General features: G+C 37.0%; 1 protein-coding gene across 1 annotated transcript; it reads left to right on the top strand.

Moving 5' to 3' along the window:
- Positions 1-5,620: 5,620 nt before the first annotated feature.
- On the top strand, positions 5,621-21,792 carry emx3 (empty spiracles homeobox 3). Its single transcript, XM_028009661.1, has 3 exons — positions 5,621-6,393; positions 14,629-14,813; positions 19,644-21,792. Exons 1-3 carry the CDS (start codon positions 6,006-6,008, stop codon positions 19,809-19,811), a joined length of 741 nt encoding a protein of 246 aa, XP_027865462.1. The 5' UTR covers positions 5,621-6,005; the 3' UTR covers positions 19,812-21,792.
- The last annotated feature ends 404 nt before the right edge of the window (positions 21,793-22,196 follow it).

Raw genomic sequence — 22,196 nt, forward strand, 5'->3', positions numbered from 1 at the left:
TGGGATTCCAAAAAGTATTTTCAGGTACTGTACAGTATTTGGACTCAGTCCCCTGGGAATCTTTATTTTGTCAGTGGAACATGGCCTGAAGGTAAAAAGCCAGTGGTTCTGCTGGGGAGTTAAGGGAACTCGGGTTGCTTTCATTGTGGCCTTGATCTCATCTACATAGTTGGTTCTGGTGTCCCTCCTCACCTTGACAATGGATCGGGTTGGTTTGGTGGTCAGTTAAAAATAAGTGATACTGTCATCGGGATTGTATTGGCAATTTGATCATGTGTCAAGACCAATTGGATAAAGTCAGAATTGCTGTAAAGTTTGGGAAGCACAAAATGCTATTTCCGTTTTTACAGTTGCACTGAATTTAAATGGCTGACAAACAAAAACACATGGTGTAATCTCCCGCCCTCCTCCCTCAGTCGTAACTGATTGTGGAAACTTCACAACTCATTCTGTAGCTCTCTACTGTTCCCCAAAGTCCTCAAATCGTATCTCCGTTGCTTGTGCACATTTCAATTACCTCACTTTTTTTCTTCCACCAAATTTTATTTATGCTTAGATATAGAGCCCCGCACAGTCCACTGCTTTTTGGAATGACCTGCTGTTGCTTACTCTCCTCATGGAAGGTGCAAATGACTAATGAACACAGCGTACATGACTGTGTTGGACGCAAACCAATATTTCTGTGATAATAAATAAGTAAGTATAACTTTTCTTATTGAATATGAGAAGCTAACTTCTGAATTTTCAACAGCCAAATTATAAAAAACATAATGAAACACCCAGAATATGCATATCTAGGTGTAATCCATATATATGATATATCAATTCAATTCAGTTTCTAAAACAATGTAACTTTTTGGCAATATTCTGATTCACTGAGATGCACCTGCATAGAAAGGCAGCTTGAAATGAAAAACCCATTTAAAATAAGCTTAAGTCAGCAGGAAGTAGGTCTTATGTCCACCAAAGTGTTTGTGTTTTTGCAACTATGGGTCAAAGCCTCTGCTGTCATGTCACAGCTTTCCCATGACACCACACAGACACCTGGAAACACCTGAAGAGCACACAAAGTGCTGCTCAGATGAGAGAAAGCAGACATCCTCACAGTTCTCCTTTCAGTTCATCTCTGTTAATCTAATTACATTTTTAGTGTTAAGTTTTACTTCATTAATTTTACTTTGTTTTAATCAAGATCAGAACTACATTTTCTAGCGTGTCATGTGTTAGAACAGCAACAAGCAGATTTAGATTTAAGTCTTAAATGTTTTTCTGTCTGTGCTAAATGTCAAACTTAAATCCTCCCAAATGCAACAGTCATAAACATTATCTTCTCGAACATCTATGAGATTTATGTATGAGCTCCTGACATAAAGAACCAGATTCATTGAGATGCTCATGGATAAAAATGCAGTAACTCTGGTTCTGTGCATCAGCATCATGAGCTGCCTTGTAAAACCTTCTTCAGTTTGGGTCCACATATTTCTGGTCATGAGTGTCAATCCACTCATGATCTAAATGATTTGCATCTTAAGTGTACATTTAAAGGACATATTCTAACAGTCCTTTTTCCAGCATGGAATGACAAACAAGAATTGTGAATAATGTTTAATTTATTGCAGGGACAAATTTACACATACATCTGCAAATATCCGCTTAACATTTCATGAAATGTCTCTCAGGAAGGTGCACCTCAATTACAGTCTTTTTGTAAACATTAACAAACTTATGTCATATTTCTGGATATTTGATTATTCTTAAAGCCATATACGGAATGATGTATTTAATTTGATTAATTTCAGTGAAGTTGGTGCTTTGAAAAAGCTGCCCTAGAAATCCAATGCTAGCGCTGCTGCATCCATCCCAAAGCCAGTTTGGATGAAAACTGTCCTGTTAGAGCATGCAGTCATGTCCAAGTTTCAGGCATCTAGCTGTTAGTTTGTGATGAAGCTGGAGAATTATTTGGTAAATGCGACAAAAATTCATCCATTCACATTTTACAGGGCCCCCAGTCCCACTAGCAGCAAAATAGCCCCACATCATGATGCTCCCACCACCGCTGTAGTTGAGACATTCTTTTTTAGCACAATAGTTTTCTTGCTTGGTTATAAAACGGTTTGCAGAGAAGATTTAGCTTTGAAAATCAAAACTGCAATCTGTCAACCAGCAGCTGGACTACAGTATCATCACAGCAGCAGTTTGCCCTCAGCACTTGTGCTCCAGCTTGCGTCTCTACATTTTTAAGTGCCCTTTTCACAGGGAAGGATTAAAATGTGGAAGAAAGAAATTTGCAGCTATTTCCTGTTAATATCTTTCCGTTGTTGGGCACTAATGAGGAGGAGTCGCCCCTTCACTTTCAAGAGGGCTTAGCAGCAGTTAGCAACAGCTCCAGGCTGCAGGACAATAATCACACTTTAACTCAGCCTCACAATGACTCACACCGCTTAATTCTCCTTTTCAGAGCCGCCGGTGGAACGCCAGAGGCAAAATTAATAGATGCTAATGGCTGCCTTCCATCAAAGCAGAGCAGGATCCAAATATGCAAGTAAGGCCTATTAATTAACATGTGGAGCGGGCGAGGGAGATGGGGGGAACGGGATGGGGAGGCAAAAGGGGCACTGTGGTTCACATGGGCCTCTGCAGGGCAGCCCATTCAGACCGGAGGCAGGGGGCCTTTGAGGGGCTTGCCGGGCCACAATTAGCGGCTCCTGAATGGGCTGGCATTTGTCCTGCAGGTCCCAAAGCTGCAGAGGAAGAGACAGGTCCGGGCCAAGTCTAGGCCTGGTCTGGGCTGCGCGGGTTGAAACCAACATCTGGGCCTGGACTGCACGGCAGAACCAGGCATCAGTAACGTTGAATCCAAACTATATGTATGTTTGAATCCAGGCAGAGTGCACCAATCAGGATTTCTCACTTAGGCTACTCAGGCAAAATAAGAGCTTCATGTTTGTTCTGACAAAAATTCAACATTTAAAATCTTACCTTTTTGTATCAACATTCAATAAAACTAAGCCCTCAGAACCAAGAGCCATTCAGTCATTACCAAAACTACAAGTTTAATCAGACATCAGTTTTTAAGTCAAGCTCTTTGACTCATCAGCAGTAATTCCTCTGGACTGCATTGTTCCCCTGCACATCAGTAACAGGTGCAAAAACTGAATAACTTATATACAACATGCAGCCCTTATTCATACTCTGTTTCAGTAAAATAGCCTTTTCAGACATAAATTAGAGAATTTCATTTCAATCTACAGATTTCAGTGCTTAACATTTGACAGTCAAGGGACCTTTATTTGTTTATAGAAAAATCTGCTATAAAAGATCTTCCCTTTTGTCTAGTTTTTAGATAAAGCTCCTTCTCAGGGAACTTTTCACAACTTCTGAGAAAAAAATCAAGTCTATTTTAGTGGAGTTGACTTGTTGCTCTGACAACTTGGGATCAACCTATAATGTGTGAAACATTTTCCTGCTGAGACAGAAAAATTATGTGGGATAATCTAAATCCATAAATCCATCCTGAAGACCTAAAATATGTTTTCATTATGGTTTTATAATAAAACAAGAATGTTCAGACCTCTTTCCTCTGCCATTTGATTTATTTTAATTTTATTTATTTTAGATTTATTTTTTCTTTTTCTTTGAATTAGCATTATTTTTATTTTATTTACATATGTATTTATTTATTACTTGTTACTGTATATACAGCTGTATTGTAAGATGGGCTGGTTTTTGGTACTCAGATAGTTGCTGTTACACACTACTGAGGCACTTTAGGGAAGTTTCGACAACTTATGATGGTAAAATTAAATACATTTTAATAAGTTGTCCGACTGGTCCTCACTTCTGACAGGTTGTGTGGCGTTGAGAGAGAAAGGTTTGTCTTGGTGATGTAAATCTAAACCAGGTAAAGACTGCAAAAATGTTTTGTGGTTTCATGCTGGAACTGATTCTACACTCTTCTTCTGAGCTTTGTTTCATTTTAATTGTATTTATTTGTTTTCTGTTTTATAGTATTACTTTTATTAATTAAAATTAACAACCCAAATTCAAAAATCAAAAGTTAGATTTTTTGTTTTTTTTATTTTTCAAATGTCTTTTTATTGTTATTATTATTTAAATTGTTTACTTTTTTATTATTTTCATGATTGAGGCTTTGGATAACTTCCAGCTGAGTTGGTCAGAGTCAATTTTGACGGATGTGAAGTTAATTTGTCTAGATTAGTCACAACACCAGGCTCTAACAAGACAACAAGAACTGCAAGAGGAAATGGATCTGACCTTTGACCTGCAGGGTCACTGAGGGATGCACAGGCATGTTCAGAGTTCTTCTGTTGTATCTGTACAACTTTGACACGGCATTACAGCAACTTCAAACTGATGTAAATGTAATGACTCGGATGGATCTCTGTGAGTTTAACAATTTAGTTAAAATGTATAAATAAACACAATAGAAATATGCTGAAGAAAACCATTAAAAACATGAAACAGAAGTACAGAAGAAATGGAAACCAGAATTGGACAACATTTTGAACAAAAGAATAATAAAATTAATGTCTTATTAGGAGTAGAAAGTAAGATTATAATCCAGTAGTGGTCAAATAGTTGACAGTTGTTTTTTAGAGGGCAAAAAGTCAAAGATCAAAAATAGGGAGATAAAAAACTGATTAACTACATAACATATGGAGACAAAGGCAGCAACTAAACATCACAACACTGATGCAAAATAATTTAATAGTATAAAATGGCCCAAAGAATGAGGAAGGTCTGACAGGAGGGCAGCAAAAAAGTAAAAAGGAAATAAAAACACTCAAACAAATAACCATAAAAATCAGAGACTGAAATAAAACTCATTAAAGAGGCGCAGCAGATTAAACTCAAAGAAACACAGAATTAGAAAACAACGAAAAACTACATGGAAACGAAAAAATTATTTGAAAGAACAAAATGACTAATTTACGGTAAATAAAACTACTGAAAAGAAAACCAACGAAGCTGCAAAATGAACAACAATTATCCATCCATCCATTTTCTTTATAATCTAGTCCCTAGTGGAGTCGGGAGGGCTGCGGCTGCTTATCTCCAGCTAACGTTCCCGGCGAGAGGCGGGTTCACCCTGGACAGGGTTATTAAAAATAATCATTAAAAATATAACATACAAATTAAAACCTTATTTGTAATAAATACGACTTTCAGTAACCACAAAAATTTGAATGCTCTATGTAATTAAGCAAAAACAAAACAATATTTAAAGAAGAAACAAACGAATGTACATCAGGGATACGCGCTGTGGTGAATAATATATTCGGCGGTCAAAAACTACACAAACGGAGAGAATAAAACAAGGCACATCAGAGCATGGGCAAAAACAAACAAACAAAAGCAGAACCGCACTTTTTTTGTTGTTCTTTTTGAAAACCCGAATATTTTTCAGCTCTTTAAATCGAACATGAGTCACTCATTGCTGATGAGTTTTAATTAGCGTGCCTATTAATAATATTTGTTGTGACCTCATATTAATCATCCTCATCATCACTGTCAGTCATTATCATCACCACCTTTGACATCCTCCTCCTCCTCATCCACCCCATCAACAAAATGGCTGTGGCAGTGGCTGCCTCTGCGCATGCTCACAGCACACCTCCGGCAGGTATGTGCGCTCGTGCAGGCTTTCCCGGTTCATCAGACTCCAGCATGAGGCGGCAGCAGGTTCGTGGAGACACCCACTGATCCGAGGCTAACACGCTCGAACTCGGCTGCAGCAGCTCGGAGACTCCGCGCGGCACCCCGATCCGGATCAAGTTTGTGATTTTTGTTGACGTTCTGCAGCGGAGAGAGGAAACTCTCGGGAGCTCAAATCTGGAATTTACGCACGGCTGGTGCGCACAGGCCGACAATCGGGAAGAGTTATGGAAGAACTGGGAATCTGAACCCCAAGAGTCCGAAGGACAGGACTAACTGGACGAGAATAATTGAAATTCTTCCTCATCCTCTCCGCTCAGGTGCTCACCATGTTCCAACACAGTAATAACAAGAAATGTTTCACCATAGAGTCTCTGGTGGGGAAGGATGCGAGCAGCCACAGCGGCGGCGGCGGGGGCAGCTCCGGGGATGAACCCATCCGGCCCACTGCGCTCCGCTTCCCGGACTCTCTGCACCCGGCTTCAGCCACCGGGGTCTTCGGCTCCTGCTTCCAGGGGGGCAGCGGGAGGACTTTGTTCTCTGCCGGGCCGGACATGATGTTGCAGGAGACCGGGACACACACGCAGAGCCACGGCGGGCTCCCGCTGCACCCGCTACAGATCCCCCCTCAGAGCTTCTTCAGCCCGCAGCATCGGGACGCGCTCAGCTTCTACCCCTGGGTGCTGCGGAGCCGCTTCCTGGGACACCGCTTCCAAGGTGAGCCGAGGGCGCTCCGCCGCCGCTTCACTCAACTTTTCCTCCTTCATATTCAGTTTGTCCATGCTTTGTCTCTGCTGATCTTCTAAGATTCTTCTCTTTTTGACACTGACTAAACACAACTTTGCTTCGTGTGTACACATTAAAGCTGAGGTTGTTGCATTCCAGAGACAATTTCTTATTATTTGGAACCTGCCCTCACTCTCACAGAATTAAACTCTGCTACATATAAAGTGTATCTCTGGTCTTTCCCAAGCTTGAATCTTTTCTTGGCTTTATGATATAGAATGGAGCTGAATGGCGTTCATCATTAGCGCTGCATCACAGATCAATGACAACTATAAATAGATCATTTTGTTTTATTCATTAAAATAATTTTCTTGTTTGTGGTCGAAAAGCAGTGGAAGCTTTCCGCAAGCATTTTGTGGGCTTGTTTCTTTTATTTTCTTTGCTCTTCCCTTTTATATATATATATTTTGTTTTAATTGATAAATTGAAGATACGTTCGGGGCACGTGCAGCTGATCATATCAGTGATCAGAAAGCGCAGCACCTGAAGGTTCGACCCAGATCAGAAGTTCAGAACGCAGAAATGATTTTCACTAAATGATGGTTATTGTATTTTATCATAAACGATTAATTCATTTTAGCCGTAAAATAATATAAGTGAGCAAATACAATAAAGCGGCTATTAACATATGTAGGGAAAAACAATGGTGGAGCGTAAATAAAGTTAAAACAAAGTAAAATGTAATGATTTGTGGGATTATATTGAATTTAGAATAAAAAACTAAATCTTAAATTAACGCCTTAGAAAAAAAGCATACTAAACCAACTAAAAAAAAAACAACTAAAACTAAAACAACGAACGGAATTAAAGGAAAAATGAAAGCAATAAATAAATAAATAAATACGTTTTAGTTTAAACTTGAAAACTTTTGCAAATTAATTTCTGCCAATAAAATGTTATAATTTTGTCAAACTATTTCAGATTATTATTTTTTTTATTTTTCGTTTTAGACATAAAGATGAAAACAAATATCTACACTTAAAAAGAAGTGTTTAGTAAAAAATAAAATAAAATAACGAAATGACGGGGTTCTCTTCTTTTGTCGCTTTTAAAATCCTACAAGTTTGAACAAAGTTTTCTGACTCCCCGTGAACTCATCTCACACCTGCGCCGTTTCATCACGGCTTGTTTTTCTGTTATTCACATTATTGGTTGTTTAAAAGATCACAGTTTTTCTATTTGTTTATGTCTAAACTCTTTACTGCAACTTCTATGATTTTTTAATTGTTTCTCTTTTCAAAACCTAATTGTTAATGTGTATAAAATTCTAAATCAGTCATGAAATAAAACCTTATTTGAAGTACTTTCTCAAATCTTCGTATTTATTTTATTACACGTTCAGAAACTGTCAAAGTGTTAGAGCAAATAAGTCAAATTTAAACACAACTTGAAGCCAGAAGGATAAATCATATTAAACCAAAATTCATCATCATTTTATTTTACTTTAATTGAGACATTATTCAAATTGATACTTGGTTAAAAATATTATTTTATTGAAGCAATTTATGATTGCACTATAAAAAGATTTCATAATAAACATTGTAATAAAAAATATTAAAAATACCGTCATACATTTTTTGAACATTTATTTTTCAATAAAAATAGCAAAAAAAGTATATATTCATATATTTCAGAAAATAAGAATTCATACAAAAACACACCAAATCTCAGATTTTAAATAAAACACATTATACAATTACTCATAAATTAGTTTTCAAATAATTTATGTTTTACAAAATCATTTCAGGCTGCCTAATGCCACCATTTTTAGCTGTTTAGATATGAATTCTGGTATTTCATGTGTAAATATACTCATAAATGTCATGAGAGAGGCAAGATTAGCATAATTATTATTTTTTGTGGACATTGGGGGTTTTTTTAGAAAAATTTCTAAAATATCATTTGAACATTCTAAAGTTCAGACTTTTTTTTTAGCATCTTTTAGTTTGAATTAACAATTTTATTTTTTCAAATGGATTTTTAAAGATATTTTTATCTCAGCAGCTCCTTTGATGACTTATAATTAATGTTATTATTTTAAGGGTTTGATAAAAATCAGAAATGCAGATTTTAACATTTACAAAGGGAACATTTGTCACTGTTTGATTTGACATTAATTCATTACATTTTATCTCAGGAGAACAATTCTGCTTCAGATAACTTCAGCCTTGCAACACATTTAATAAAGAACTGAATAGTACGACAGCCAAAAGAACTACTTTCAGAAGCGGATGAATCTGAGTCTCAGTGTGGGTTTGAGGTGTCTCTGATACCTGTCCCACACAGGTGGTCCCATTAACCCTTTCTTGTCCACCTCCTCTTCCTCTGTCTGTTGCACCTCCTCTCATACAGACACATTTTTCTTCATTATGTGGAAGCAGCTGACAGCCTCACTTCTCTTGCAGCTCCTGCTTCTCCGGCTCCAGTTTACAACATGGAACAGTTTAACTGTCCTTGTCCTCGCTTCTGCGTGACATGAAACATTAGCACTCACTAAATATAAACGCACATCACATACTACACTGTAATGCTTTTATTTAACAAGAACTACATCAAAATAGAAAATCCATGTGTTAAAAGAGTCACCTCTCATGGTCTAACTGCTTGTAGAATCGACTTTACTGCAATAAATCCAGTCATTTTCTGATTATATGGAAGTTGGGGAATTGTGGCCCAGTCATCTTTCCAGCACTGCTTTAGTTTATTGAACTTTGTCTCTACAAAGCTACCTTCAGGTCCAACCACAGACTGAGGTAGGGATGTTGGTTCTTTTCTTTTTCAGTCATTCATGCATTTGCTGCTGTGTTTCTGATCATTGTCCTGTCAATGTTCCAGTTCCGCTGTCCGGCAGGTGACCTCACATTTGATTCAAGTTTGTGTGCTTGTAAAACAAGCCCAGCTCATCAACTCTCCACCACTGTGCTTTGCGGTTTTTACACTCAGTCTTTAGTAATGATCATATCCTGCACCGGAGTTGAACATTTAACACACTAACTTGCAGAGTCTGAGATGAAGCTCTTGCATATTTTATTATTAATTGATGGAGTTCAGATTATTCAGTTTGATGGACAGATTTGTTTCTCTAAGATTGCTGATGTTTTTAACCTTTACATTGTGCTAACTCACTTGAGTGTTCCCCAGGGTCAGGAAGTGCCAAAGAGTCATCATTTAATAGATTAACAAGAGTGGACTTTTACTCACAGGTTTTTCTTTTTTGTTTTTTTTGTTTTTCTGTTTTTGCTCAGCTTTTGTCAAAAAAATAATTTATGTCGAAAGTATATGTGTAGCTTAGTCGGGATCATTCATACTTCCCCAGATTAAAAAAAATAAAATCTGTCAGGTTTTATTTACAATCTAGGAAACAGTTTTAAAAGGCTCACTTCATCTGTTTTGCATTTTGGTTTTAGAGAAGTGTCTCTTTTTGGATGCTACCGTGTGTTTTGAAAGTAACTGCAAGGAAGTAAAAGTTATAATTTGCTTGTCAATGACTCACTAGTAGCCGTAGTGGTGTTTTTAAAATTAATTTATTTATTTAGGAAATTTGTCACTGTTCTTTCTTTGATGCAAATAAAGCCATAAGAGTGGGTGTGACAAAGCTTGTTTTTATGTAGTTTGTTGTTAAATCATTGCTGGAGTTGCTTAGTTTTCTGCTCTGAGTTAAGCTTTATGTTTGCAGAGATTAGGCCTTTCTTTGATGATATATTTCTTTGAGGTTAGGCTTGCTAATACTGAACTTCACCAGTTCCATGAAATAAACTGCATTTTTGATAGCTCTAGTAGATTTAAACCTAAATGAAAGAATTACAGAATTCTAATTTTTGCGTCAAAGCATATCCGTAAGTTTCTTCTGCTTAAATTTGGTTTGTGCATTTATTTTGTTTGTTGAAGCACTTTAGGATTTATATCTTGAAAGATGCTATGCAAATAAACTTCTACTTACGTTTATCCGATTCTCACTAAATCTAAAAAGGTAAATGGAACCATGTGCTGTTTGTTGATGCATTTAAAGACTGAAATTGGTGGGAGTGTTTAGATTAATAAAATTGACTTTTTTTTGTTTATATTTGACCAACTGATCAGCCGATCTCTGAATAATTGTTCTTTCATTCATCAAATTATACCGTTATTAAGAAAACAGAAAAAGCATAAGTTTCATTTTACACAAAAAATATCAACAAAAGAAGATTTCAGTATAATATTGTCAGTTGAACTGAATGCAGGTGTTCACAAGGCTAATCATCTGATGCAAACAGGTCTGGTTTAAGTTAGAAGGTTTTTCTTTCTCCCTGTCTGTGTTCTGTTTACTCCTAGTGTAAATTCTGCTCAGAAAGACAAATGCTTAAATGTCTAAGAACTATAACTGAGAAACGTTTTTCTATATTAAATATAGAGGTCACTGATGAGACATTAACCTGATGAAAACTGTGAGAATTTATTCTTGGAAAGGGCAGAAGCTCCGGCTTAGCTGCAGACTGTGTTAAAGTGCAGCAGGGTTTAGTATCTAGCATAATCAACTGCTTCATCTGCTCAGCACAAGGCATCAACCATTGGAGGAGTTGTGGGGTTACTACTGAAGGTTCCAAGTTAAACAGCAAGAGTGTTGAAAAACTTTAACTGAGGAATAGAAATGACAGTAATCTCTAGTTAATGTGATGCCTGATGTTTCTCCTGAAGTTTTATTTATCCTGATTCAGAGATGCATTTCTGTTTTCTTCTGAATTTCTGCTGTTGCTAATCTTTGTTCTGCATCTATGATGAAGGTTCATTCAGAGTTTATCGGGGTCCATGTCCTCCCTACTTGAAAGACTTAATTTAAAAAGGGATACTGCAGAAGCGTCTGTAGGAAACTAAATGCTAATTTCTAATAAACATGTTTCTTAAAATTTTAATAAATAAATAAACATGCATCTTATCAACATTAATAAAAACAAACTGTTTTCTGTTTGTGCTACACATCGGAGCATATTTTTACAGAGGGTAAAATCAACAGATTTTTCTGTTCTTGTTCATATCAAAATCAATGATGTCACTTTACTTCCCAGATAAGCTGTTAGCTAGTGATTAAACTTTTCAAATATCTCAATAACCATTTTAATCTCTTTAATTAGTTAAAACTGGAAAATGAGGAGGAAAATTAGAGTAAATATTGAATTCTTCAGTATTGCGGATTAATTTTTTCGATTCGAGCAGTTGCTACATTACAGCATCATTTGACATTGAACAGAAACATTTGCAAACCATGACGGCCACTAGTCACGGCTCTGAATTTGCATGTGAATAAGACGGCTAACGCCAGATAAAAGGTGCCCGGTACGTGCCGGCTCTCCGCCCGCCATCATTGTCGTACAGCCCGCTCTTTTGCGTAGAGCGTGATGGCGGCCGCAACTCCTTTTCAGCGGGCTAAAAGGAACCCAAGCGTATATTTGTTTGTATGTAAAAACGTATTGATAGATTTACGTGCGATTTCAATAAACAGTCAGGAAAAATGAAAGCAGAAGCTGCACGTCGGTTTGGGGCGAAGAAACAAAGAAACCGTTTCAGCGTCGCTGTCACACGGAGTTTTCAACCGCTTCGCCTCGTAAACAAATGAGACTCGAGTTCGCCCCAAAAGTGAGAAGACTAGCTTTAGAACTTCAGTAAAATTAGACAAACCGAGATGGAAAAACGCAAAAAACGATCTGCATGGAAATAAAGTCGGTTAGCGCTATAAAGCGCAAGGTTTTAGATAGCTTGAGTTAGCACAGCTGCATCTTGTTTTTCATTTGTGGTTTGAACATCGACGCGTAAGCTCGCTTCTTGGCTAAAACAAAACAAACGTCGGTCCCTCATGAAAAATAGATTGTTGATCTCAATGAAGTATTTATCTGGTTAAATAAAGGTTATTTTTGGTTTAAAATCTGGTTTGAAGCAAATGTTTGAAATGCAAAAAAATATTCTTTTGATAAAAATAAATTATAAACCTATAGCGTATATATAAATATTTCACGTTTAAAATTAAAACCTTATCTTTTTAGTTGTTTTTGCAACTCATTTTCTTCAAACAATTTAAAAAAAAAAATTTTGAGTTTCTGAACTTAAATATTCCTAAACCCAGATTGAGATGCTGACTGCTATTTTTTATTTTTAGATTCTAATTTATGATGTATCAAAATACAAGAGTCATGTCAGGAGCTCCATAGGATTTATTTTCTGTCAGTCAAACAGAGTCTCCCCAGCTTCTGTGTTTTTGTTAATTTGCACTGACTAACTTTAAATTGCAGAACATTATAGATATTAAAAGTGGGCATACATCTCTTCTGTTCAAAACATCTTCTTCACAGACTGAATCGTCTCAATCTAATGACCAAACAGCAATAGTTTCTAAATGTTTCACACGCAAAAAAAACCTTTCTCACTGAGGTTCTGAAATATTATCAGAACCTTTTTTGTTTCTGCTGCAGAGATGAAACCCAGCAGAGCAACAGGATCCACAACCAGAGCTCTGGGATCTGAGCAAACCCATTCACGTTTCTCCCAATCTTTTTTATGTTTGTTGATGAGCGTTTCAATTTCAGTTTACGGCTCAACTCTTGATTCAGATGCAAATGTCAAACAGACAAGGTGTTTGTTCAGATTAGGCAGAACAAATAGACACACAAAGGCATGTTGCAACAACTAGGAGCTCTGCATTTTTGCTCAGTTCAGAAATGAAACTGAGGAAGTGATCAGTGTATGTCTAGAAACAATGAACTAGGCTTTTAGGGACATTTTTGTGTGGGAATAATGTGGAAAAGGACTGCCCTCATGTTTATATCCTCACCATGCAGGGCAAAGACAGAGACATCAGTCAGTTTGACTGTTCAGGTCTCAGAAGTTTTATACTTTCTTGCTTTCAGCTCCAGTTTTGTTTTGATGGAATAAAGTAATTGATTGCAACTGAAATGATTGAATCTTGAAAAACAGGTTAATCTGAATAAATCCTAATGTCAGTAAAATGTTTATTTATATCAGCACTTCAAACCAAAAAATGAAACTCTTACATAAACCCATTACACGCAGTGTTCATTCCTATTCATTTTGAAAACGATGGCTTAATGCTAACAAAAAACATAAATTCAGTTTTTCAGAAAATTAGACATGAGACCAATATAAGAAACGATTTTCAAAACTGACAGCCCACTTTCAGATATGAATTTAAAAACCATGCTGACCCCTGGGAATTGAAGTTCAAGGGCTCCTTTAAACACTCGGGAGCTCAGTATTAGCTCATGTGAAATGTTACACTTAAACTATGCCAAACAGTTATCACTGTCATATTTATCAAACACTAGCCAGTTTCTCTAATGAAGTTAAATAAATTACTACAGAACCTATCCACTAAATGTGTAAATCTCTAAAGGTTTCCTAACATGTGACTCCTAACTGTAGTATTATTTATAGCCGTGGTAATATGAAAGTATTTTTAGAGTCTAGATTTTCACGTATTTTATAGGTATCTACATGCTTTGGCATGACCTTATTTTTTCTAATTTTTTTACATTTGCTGATCAGTTTGTGCCTCTGCTTCAACAGACCTGACTTAAATGACTGTAATGACTGTGTAGAACTTGATTCAGATTTATTGGACCAGAGGAAAATATCAAAGTTTGTGGAACAGTCGAACTCAAGGAAGAATCTGAAACCACACTTCTGCTCAGCTACGAAATATACTCATCATAGCCTTGTGCGGAAAACTATTTTTAAAATTATGTAACTGAAATAAATGGACCTTTCAATGACACTCTAATTTATCAACAATAAAATGTGGCAATTTTAGATAATTGGGCCTGACTTCAGCCTTTCAGGCTGCATGCAGAATGGTCTTTAGCCTCCAGATAAGATTCAGGACCAAATACGGCATTCCAACTTTTCTTCTCATCAAAAAATTAAAAAGGGGGATGTCGAGCTACACTGCAGATGAGATAAACATCAGTAGGTGATATTGAACATGCATAAGGTCTTCATTTAGCATAGCTTATCTGTTTTTTTGTTTCCAGTCTACTTTTTAAATTTCTTTTCACAATTTTATTTTCATTAATGATTACCTTGTGGTCCACTGGATACATTATATTTTACTGCAGAATGGCAATAAAAGAATTCAACCGAATACAAAGAGTTACAACTGTTTGAATTTTGTTTGTTTTTCAGGAGAGGACAGCAGTCCAGAGAACCTGTTGCTTCACGGCCCATTCTCCAGAAAGCCCAAACGGATCCGAACGGCTTTCTCACCTTCCCAGCTGCTGCGCTTGGAGCGAGCTTTTGAAAAAAACCATTACGTAGTCGGAGCTGAGAGGAAGCAACTGGCGAGTGGGCTGTGCTTGACTGAGACACAGGTGAGGCATCTTGGAAACAGAGGCAGAGGTGCATGATGGGGCGGTTCAGACAAGATGTTTGTTATGGTAAATACTAAAGTTAGACAAAAAAAACTGACAGTACTGAGTTAAAGTCCTGAAACAACAGATCTGCCTTAAAGCAGCCATATCTTTTTTATAATAGTCTTTTTATAATAATCTTGTATTGCCTTTTTATAATAATCATGTATTGTTTTTTAGTTGCTTTTGATGTTTCTTTGTTACTGACAGCCTATCCAAAAGAAACAACTGGATCCCATTTCTGGAGTTGAATATGTTAAGAAGTTTTTGACAGATGGAGAATAAGATTTTAGTTCAAACAGTTACTGACAACTCTGGGAATAATGAACCAGTGGGACACATAAATCCTTGCAGATATGACTGATATTTTTCAGAACAGATGAGAGTTAGCAAATCAGTCCGGCTTACCGAGTCTTGCCTTAAGCTCCGCCTGAGTTTGTCTTCTACCTAAATAATTATTTTAAAAAGCAGAGTAAAGGGCGTGCCGTGGTGGTGTAGTGGTTAGTGCGACCCATATTTGGAGGCCTTGAGTCCTCAACGCGGCCGTCGCGGGTTCGACTCCCGGACCCGAAGACATTTGCCGCATGCCTTCCCCCCTCTCCTTCCCTGTTTTCTGTCAGCCTACTATCATTTAAGGGACACTAGAGCCCACAAAAGACCCCCTGGAGGGGTAAAAAAAAAGCAGAGTAAAGGAAACAGAATGACCAAAGTATACCAAAGAAGATTTTTTCTTCTTTTGTAATTCATCTGACATATTGGATACGAACCTCTGATTCAAATGCAGACTGACGGGGATCTAGTCTTACCTTATCACTCTTTGGAGTTCATTTGCTGCCCTCAGTTTCTTCATGTTAGTTTTTGAGAACTGACCACTTTTTCTCAACGAGGATTAAGATCTGTGAAGTTTCCTAATCACATGTCTTATAAACCAAAGGTTCATAAATTTTCTAAAGTGATAAACTATATATATTTCTTTGCAGAAGCTTTTGGTAAAGCTACACTGCAGATGTTGCTTGGTCAAGATTGACAGTTAAAAAAAAAAATCAATATTTTTTTTGGGACAAATCTGATAAATCAAAGACGCTAAAGTGATTTTAACAACTCAGACTGGACTCTTGTTGCAAATTTATGTCATTCCACTTGTACAGTATGCCTCTCTTGTCTGTTGATGCATTTTCAGGGCACACCACCAATCATACAGCCATAAATACTTGGCTGTCATCTAGTGGATAGAACTATGCCAGATCATGACTAAATTAATAATCTGCACACTAAATATACATGCACACACACACACATATATATGTATATATATATATATATATATATATATATATATATATATGCTGCTCTGCTCAGTGGCATTATTAACTGTGATGTCAGTGTGTGTTCTTTGCATTGTGAGGAATGCTGAGTAGGCAATTAGTCAGCGAACTCATCCTTTTCTCAGGATGGTGTTTGTCATCAAGTCGGTGCGGTGGTTGGACTCCTGACGCCAGTGAAACGATGTGATTCATAAATTATGAGCTCATTTCACAACAGCAGACAGGAAGAGAAGGATGCAGCTCTGCCAGTCACTTGCCAGCGGCGGTTATTAATCACTCATAAGTCACAGCTTTGTGCAATCAGCGCGCCTTTACAGGCAGTAATGATCAAGTGATCAACGTTCCTGCGGGACATCTCAGGGCTGGCGTCCAAATAAGTGCCAATACATTTTTAATTCTTACTGCTGGGGGCTACAAGGGGCCCTGCAGAGAAAAAGTGACGCAGGTCTTATAAAAATCTACTTAATTTATATTAGTTTTCATAAGAATCATCTAAACCATCATTGCGTTAAATAATTGAATCTTTACACTAAGAGTGAAAAATGTTGGTGCTGTGCATGTTTTGGATGTTTGTTTTTGAAGTGTGAACAGAACTGCTCACCAGGAAAGTATGTCATTTTTGTATCTGACGATCCAAAAAGCCCCCTCTGAACTGTTGATAATACAGAAAATATTCATGCAAAATGTTGCAAAACAATTGCCATTCTGCCATCCTGCACAACTCTGCTCAATTTTCATCTGCTTTCAGTGCTCCATCTGACATTTCTCCCATAGATCTAGATTTTTCTGGTAGGATTTCTACGGGTCAATCAGTGAACAGAAGGAGAATTTGTGAATTGTGGTCCGCTTGTAGTTATACCAATTGGAGCACATGAAGTGAAAATTGTTGCAAATATTGAGTTAACATTAACGACCATCTCATTCAGCTCAACACTTCTCTTTTCGCAGTGGCAGATTATTTTTTACCTTGCAGGCAATTCACGGTAAGCTTCATACCGTCATAGTCAAATGTTATCAACTGCATAAAATTTAAAGCTTCAACAGGGCCCACGCCTCCAGCAAACAATTGTTTCTCAATAGCTGAGGGTCTGGACCTTCTTTGCAGAGCAACACAAAAAAACAAGAGAGTGTTTTTTTATCAGGCTAATATTCCCTGGTCATTTTTGCACCAGAGAGATGCTTTCTTTCATGCTAATAATTTCCTAGATGTTAGCAGCCTATTCACATTTCTATTCCTTGAGGTACACTGCATGGGACCACAACCCAGTCCAGAAACTGACACAGCTCTCTCAGATTGTATCATTGGTATCAACCTTTGGATCCTTTATCTGTGCCAGGATATTTTCAATGATCCTGTTTGATTTGTGAATTTTCCCTATATATGGGGCAGGTTAGGCTATATGGTGGACCAGTGGGAGTCCCCGGTTCTTTCTGGCTTCCTCCTACTAAACATGTACGTTAAGCTAATTGGCCAAATTGTCCTTTGTGCAAGTGTTAGTGTGCATGGTTGTATGTCTTGATATTGTCTTGTGATGGACTGACAGTCTATCTGGGGTTTACCCTGTCTTACACCCATTGATCACTAGAAATAGAAACCATGTCTCAGGACCCTGAATGGATTAGGCAGGTACAGAAATATCTGAGTTTCTGGGTCTACACTATCAGTTTTGAAAAAGTGCCTTTTGTTTATCATCCAGTGGGAAAATAAAGATCAACTAAGCATGGGCCAGTATTTATGGTCATACGAGAAATGAATTGGTCATTACAGCTGGACAGAGTGTTGCAGTTTCTTACACAAAGTGCTGTCAGTGTAGCAAGGTTTTAGCCTTGGTATGAGGCTGGCATGGTCAGTCAAACTTGAAGTTTTCCATTACAAATCATGCCAGTGTGCGTGGGCTCTACATCGTGGAAGTGCTCCCTCTTGATGCTGAGCAGCACAAGTTTGTCTGTTGGGTAATCCTTCTGAAAACAAACCCAGCCAGCTTCATTAAAGTACTTTTTTAAAAATTATGTTTCATATTTATCCAAATAGCCTGTGTTTTCAGCTATACAAAAATCAGATTACAGAAACATTAATCAAGGAATTTATTAACTTTCTTTAAAGGCTACTTTAAAATATGGCAATAAAATCAGTTGTTAATGATTGCTCTTGCATTTTCAGTCTGTACTAATACAACAAAAACCTGATTTAATAGATTAACTGAATATATCAGAAAAAATCTTTCACTTAATGTTATCTCTTCTTGTCTTTGTTTTTCTCTTCACTGTAAAGAAGAAGTGTTACTTTGAATCCTCAGTAGAATCTGTGGTAAACCTATCTGATGTTTGAAGGTAATTAGAGCATCTATCATGCTGATCTAGAGTTTACAGCCTCTGACAGGTTGCGCAACAAGATCTTGGAGCCAGCTCAGCGAGTTTGAACAGCTCTACATGTCATGGTCATGTTTTACCAGCGAAAAGGTCTTAAATCACCGAGTTGCTCTCACACAATCATTCCTATCAGTGACAGAATCACAGCTTGTTGTGGTTATGGCTGGTAGCTGTGCGAAGATTTCCAAATGGCTCGTCATTGTTCTCAGGCATGTTTGCAGTTGGAGGAAACAGCTTCTGTGTTTTAACTACCCAAAACAAAGTGGATTCTGTGGATTCCAGCTTATTTATTTGACAGATTAGAATCTGTCAAATAAACTAATTAAGTAAACTAACTAATTGATAAACTAATTAAGTTCCGTCTGATTAGAATCAGACGGAACTTAATTAGTTTAATATCGTTGGAATCGGGAAGAAATTAAAGCATGCTTCATGTCTGTAAATCCTTTGTGAAAAGATACATCTTTATATGTGAACACAAGACACATTTGCTTGACTGTATTGCTGAGATCATCACTAGATCGAAACTGATGGAACACCTCTGGAAAATATCAAAATCATAACACCTACAAGCAGTAGAAATCTTCACAGGTTAATGACTGTCACACCTTTGCACTTAATAATGTTCTTTTTCTAAAATCCTGCAGAGTTGAAACTTTTCAGAGTTTCGCCTCTGAAACTATGAGAGTCACAAATGCTCAAACAAAAACTAGCATTTGGGAATTTGGAAAGTTCAAATAAATTGGTTAAAATCATGGTTAACCAAATTTATTTATCAAAATGTGAAAACAAACTTTTTTAAAATTTTGCTTTGTCATGAAATGAGGTAAATCCAATGTCAGATATAAAGTGCCTGTACCATTATTTGCTTTAAAAAGTGTTAAATGAAAACAGTAGCTTATAGAATCACCTTTAGCAGCAGTAATGCTTACCCGTTCTTAGCATGTGAGAGATTGCCATTTCAAGAGTAATTTTGGATTATTCAGATCTTAAACCACAGAAAACCAGAAGCAGTAAGCGCAAGCAGACATTTTCAACATCCAAGCTTCATATGAACCTTGTATTCTGATGTGACGGCGTGTGTTTGTGTGTGCAGGTAAAAGTGTGGTTTCAGAACCGCAGGACGAAGCACAAGCGGCAGAAGTTGGAGGAAGAGTCTCCTGAAGCTCAGCAGAAGAGGAAGGGCAGCCAACACGTCAGCCGCTGGAGAGCAGCGACGCAGCAGCCTGGCAGCGAGGACGTGGATGTCATCAGCGACGATTAGACTACAGTTGTCTCTGCGCCATCTCATATATACACACAAAAAAAATACATTGATTTGAATTTAAAAAAGCAAATAAATACATTAAAATTAAGGAATTGAGACCTGTGACTTTTAGTCAAAAATAAGGTTTAACCCTTTTCACTGCAAGATTACACACACACTGCAGAGTAAAACCGAACACACATATGAACACATACATACAGACACAGACAGCTTTTATTGCTATGGACTGACAGATGGACGATGAACCTTTCTGTTCTGGACAATGGAAAAGGAAAAGAAGAACAGAGGGTTGTTTTCCTAAGAAAAAAGAAAACTTTCTGTCAGATTTGGACTGACGAGGTTTCAATGCTTCCAAGAGGCAAAAAAGGATGATAACCTGACTTTGGTTCTGGTGCCAAACAAAGACTGTGTCCTGAAAATTAAACAGAAAAAAAGACTTTCAAAGCTGCTGGGCTGCAGGTTTCTGAACCAGCTCACAGGCTTTCTGGGAGAAACAATGTTCCTTCAACAGAGAGCAAGGAGGAACCTTCTGGGAGTTTGTTCAAAAGCATTAGTCTGTGAGATTTTTGACAATCCTGACTGAAGGTGTTTGAGGCAAAGCTGCTTCCAAAACCCTCAAACTGAAAGATTTTGAGTCTATTGCTTCCCCCTCAATTTTCAATAAGGAATCCAGACGATTAGATGTGATGGATGATAGCTTTGCTGAAAACTTATTGCAAAAATAAATAAAATCAGCTACAATCTTTTGTAAGTTTGTATTTTCCTATCCTGTGTTCCCATATGCAGTTAAATTAAAGCTGATAGAAACAGGACTCCTTCACACTGGATGAAGACCCTGCAATTTTTTAAGAACCCTGCAAGAATTCAGATGAGTCTTGGGCATGTTTTTAGATGGTAATTAAGGATCAATGTGCTCCCTCATTACAGATAATAAATCATGAATGTTCTCTGAGGGTTTCAAAGATGCTCAAAACTTCCTTATCAAAGTGGTTTATCAGTAAAACAACATCATCAATAGTATTGGTGTTGGTCTGAGGTGGTAGGATCATTATAGGAGGGTCCTGAACTCACACCATGAATGCCCGGTATGAGTTCAGCTGCTTAGTCAGTAGTAAGAGTGAACCATCGCCCCACACCGAACGAGGTTCTCCAAATTTGCTACAATCCAACCACATTCTTAGAAACCAAAAAAAACATAAATGGCTCTTCATTTCATGAGGAATGTAAACTAAAATGGATCTGCACAAACTTGTATGAAATACACTAAGCAACACTGACAGATGACTTTTTAATTACATTCACTCTAAACCCTGAACTTGGAGAACATGGTGTTGACTCAGCTATTTATTTCTGAATGCAAAATCCGAGCTGAGCTCAAATTTTTAGGCTTGCTGTTGCATTCTGTCTCAAAATCCTGTGGTTTGTTCAGGTTCCTTTATGGAGAACTAATTCAGCAGCTTTTGTTTTCCTCACCAACAGAAAAAAATCTGGAATGCCAATCTTTGTTTGAGGTAATTATGTAAGCGAAATCTGACTTACGAAAATTACACACAAAAAAAGAAAAGAAATGCAGGAAAATGCAGCTTTTCATTTCAAAGCACAGCAACAGGTACAGAAACTAGTAGGATCCCAGATCAGCTGTTTTTCTGGGGTGGAGTATATAGGTATTTATGTAAAAACTGGATGAGAAAGTATTCTATGCATCTAATGTGTGTATATAACGATAATATTATTAATGACGATGATGTGTGTTTTTGTTTTTTCTCTGCATCAGTACATTAGTTTTTTCTTCCGTCTGGACAGATTTACCTCATCTTCTCCTCATGTAGCACTTCTACTTCTACTTAATCAGATCTATTTTTTCATTCTTTTAGGACCGAATGCACTAACTGTACAACCTCTGAGAAGATGAAAGGAGCTTTGTACCCCCTGTGCTCAGTTTGGAGAAAAAAAAAATAAATAAATAAAAGAAATACAATTAAAATGTTTTTTTGTTTGCTTAATTCGTTTTTTATAGTTGATTTTCTTTTCTCATTTTGATTTTTCTCTTTAGGTTAATTTCCTATTTATTGATAAATGGAGTGATTCACAATGTTCAAAATAAGAATAATTTAACATCATCATTTCCAATTAAGTAAATAAAAATATTTGTTCTCTTTAAAATGTTGCATTCATTATTTATGTATTTTTCTAAATTATGCTCATTTGAATCTGATTACATTTGAATTTATAACAATTCATATTTTAATTTATTAATAGTTTCGCGTTTTTAAAATTTGGCTGCCATCTCACAGTTTAGTACTTGTAGGCAAACTCTAAGTTTCTAGAACTGCAATTCAAAAATTCAATAAAACTAATAAAAACTATTTCAATATTTAATAC

The sequence above is a fragment of the Xiphophorus couchianus genome, chromosome 23 (assembly GCF_001444195.1).
Source record: "Xiphophorus couchianus chromosome 23, X_couchianus-1.0, whole genome shotgun sequence".
NCBI classification, from domain to species: domain Eukaryota; kingdom Metazoa; phylum Chordata; class Actinopteri; order Cyprinodontiformes; family Poeciliidae; genus Xiphophorus; species Xiphophorus couchianus.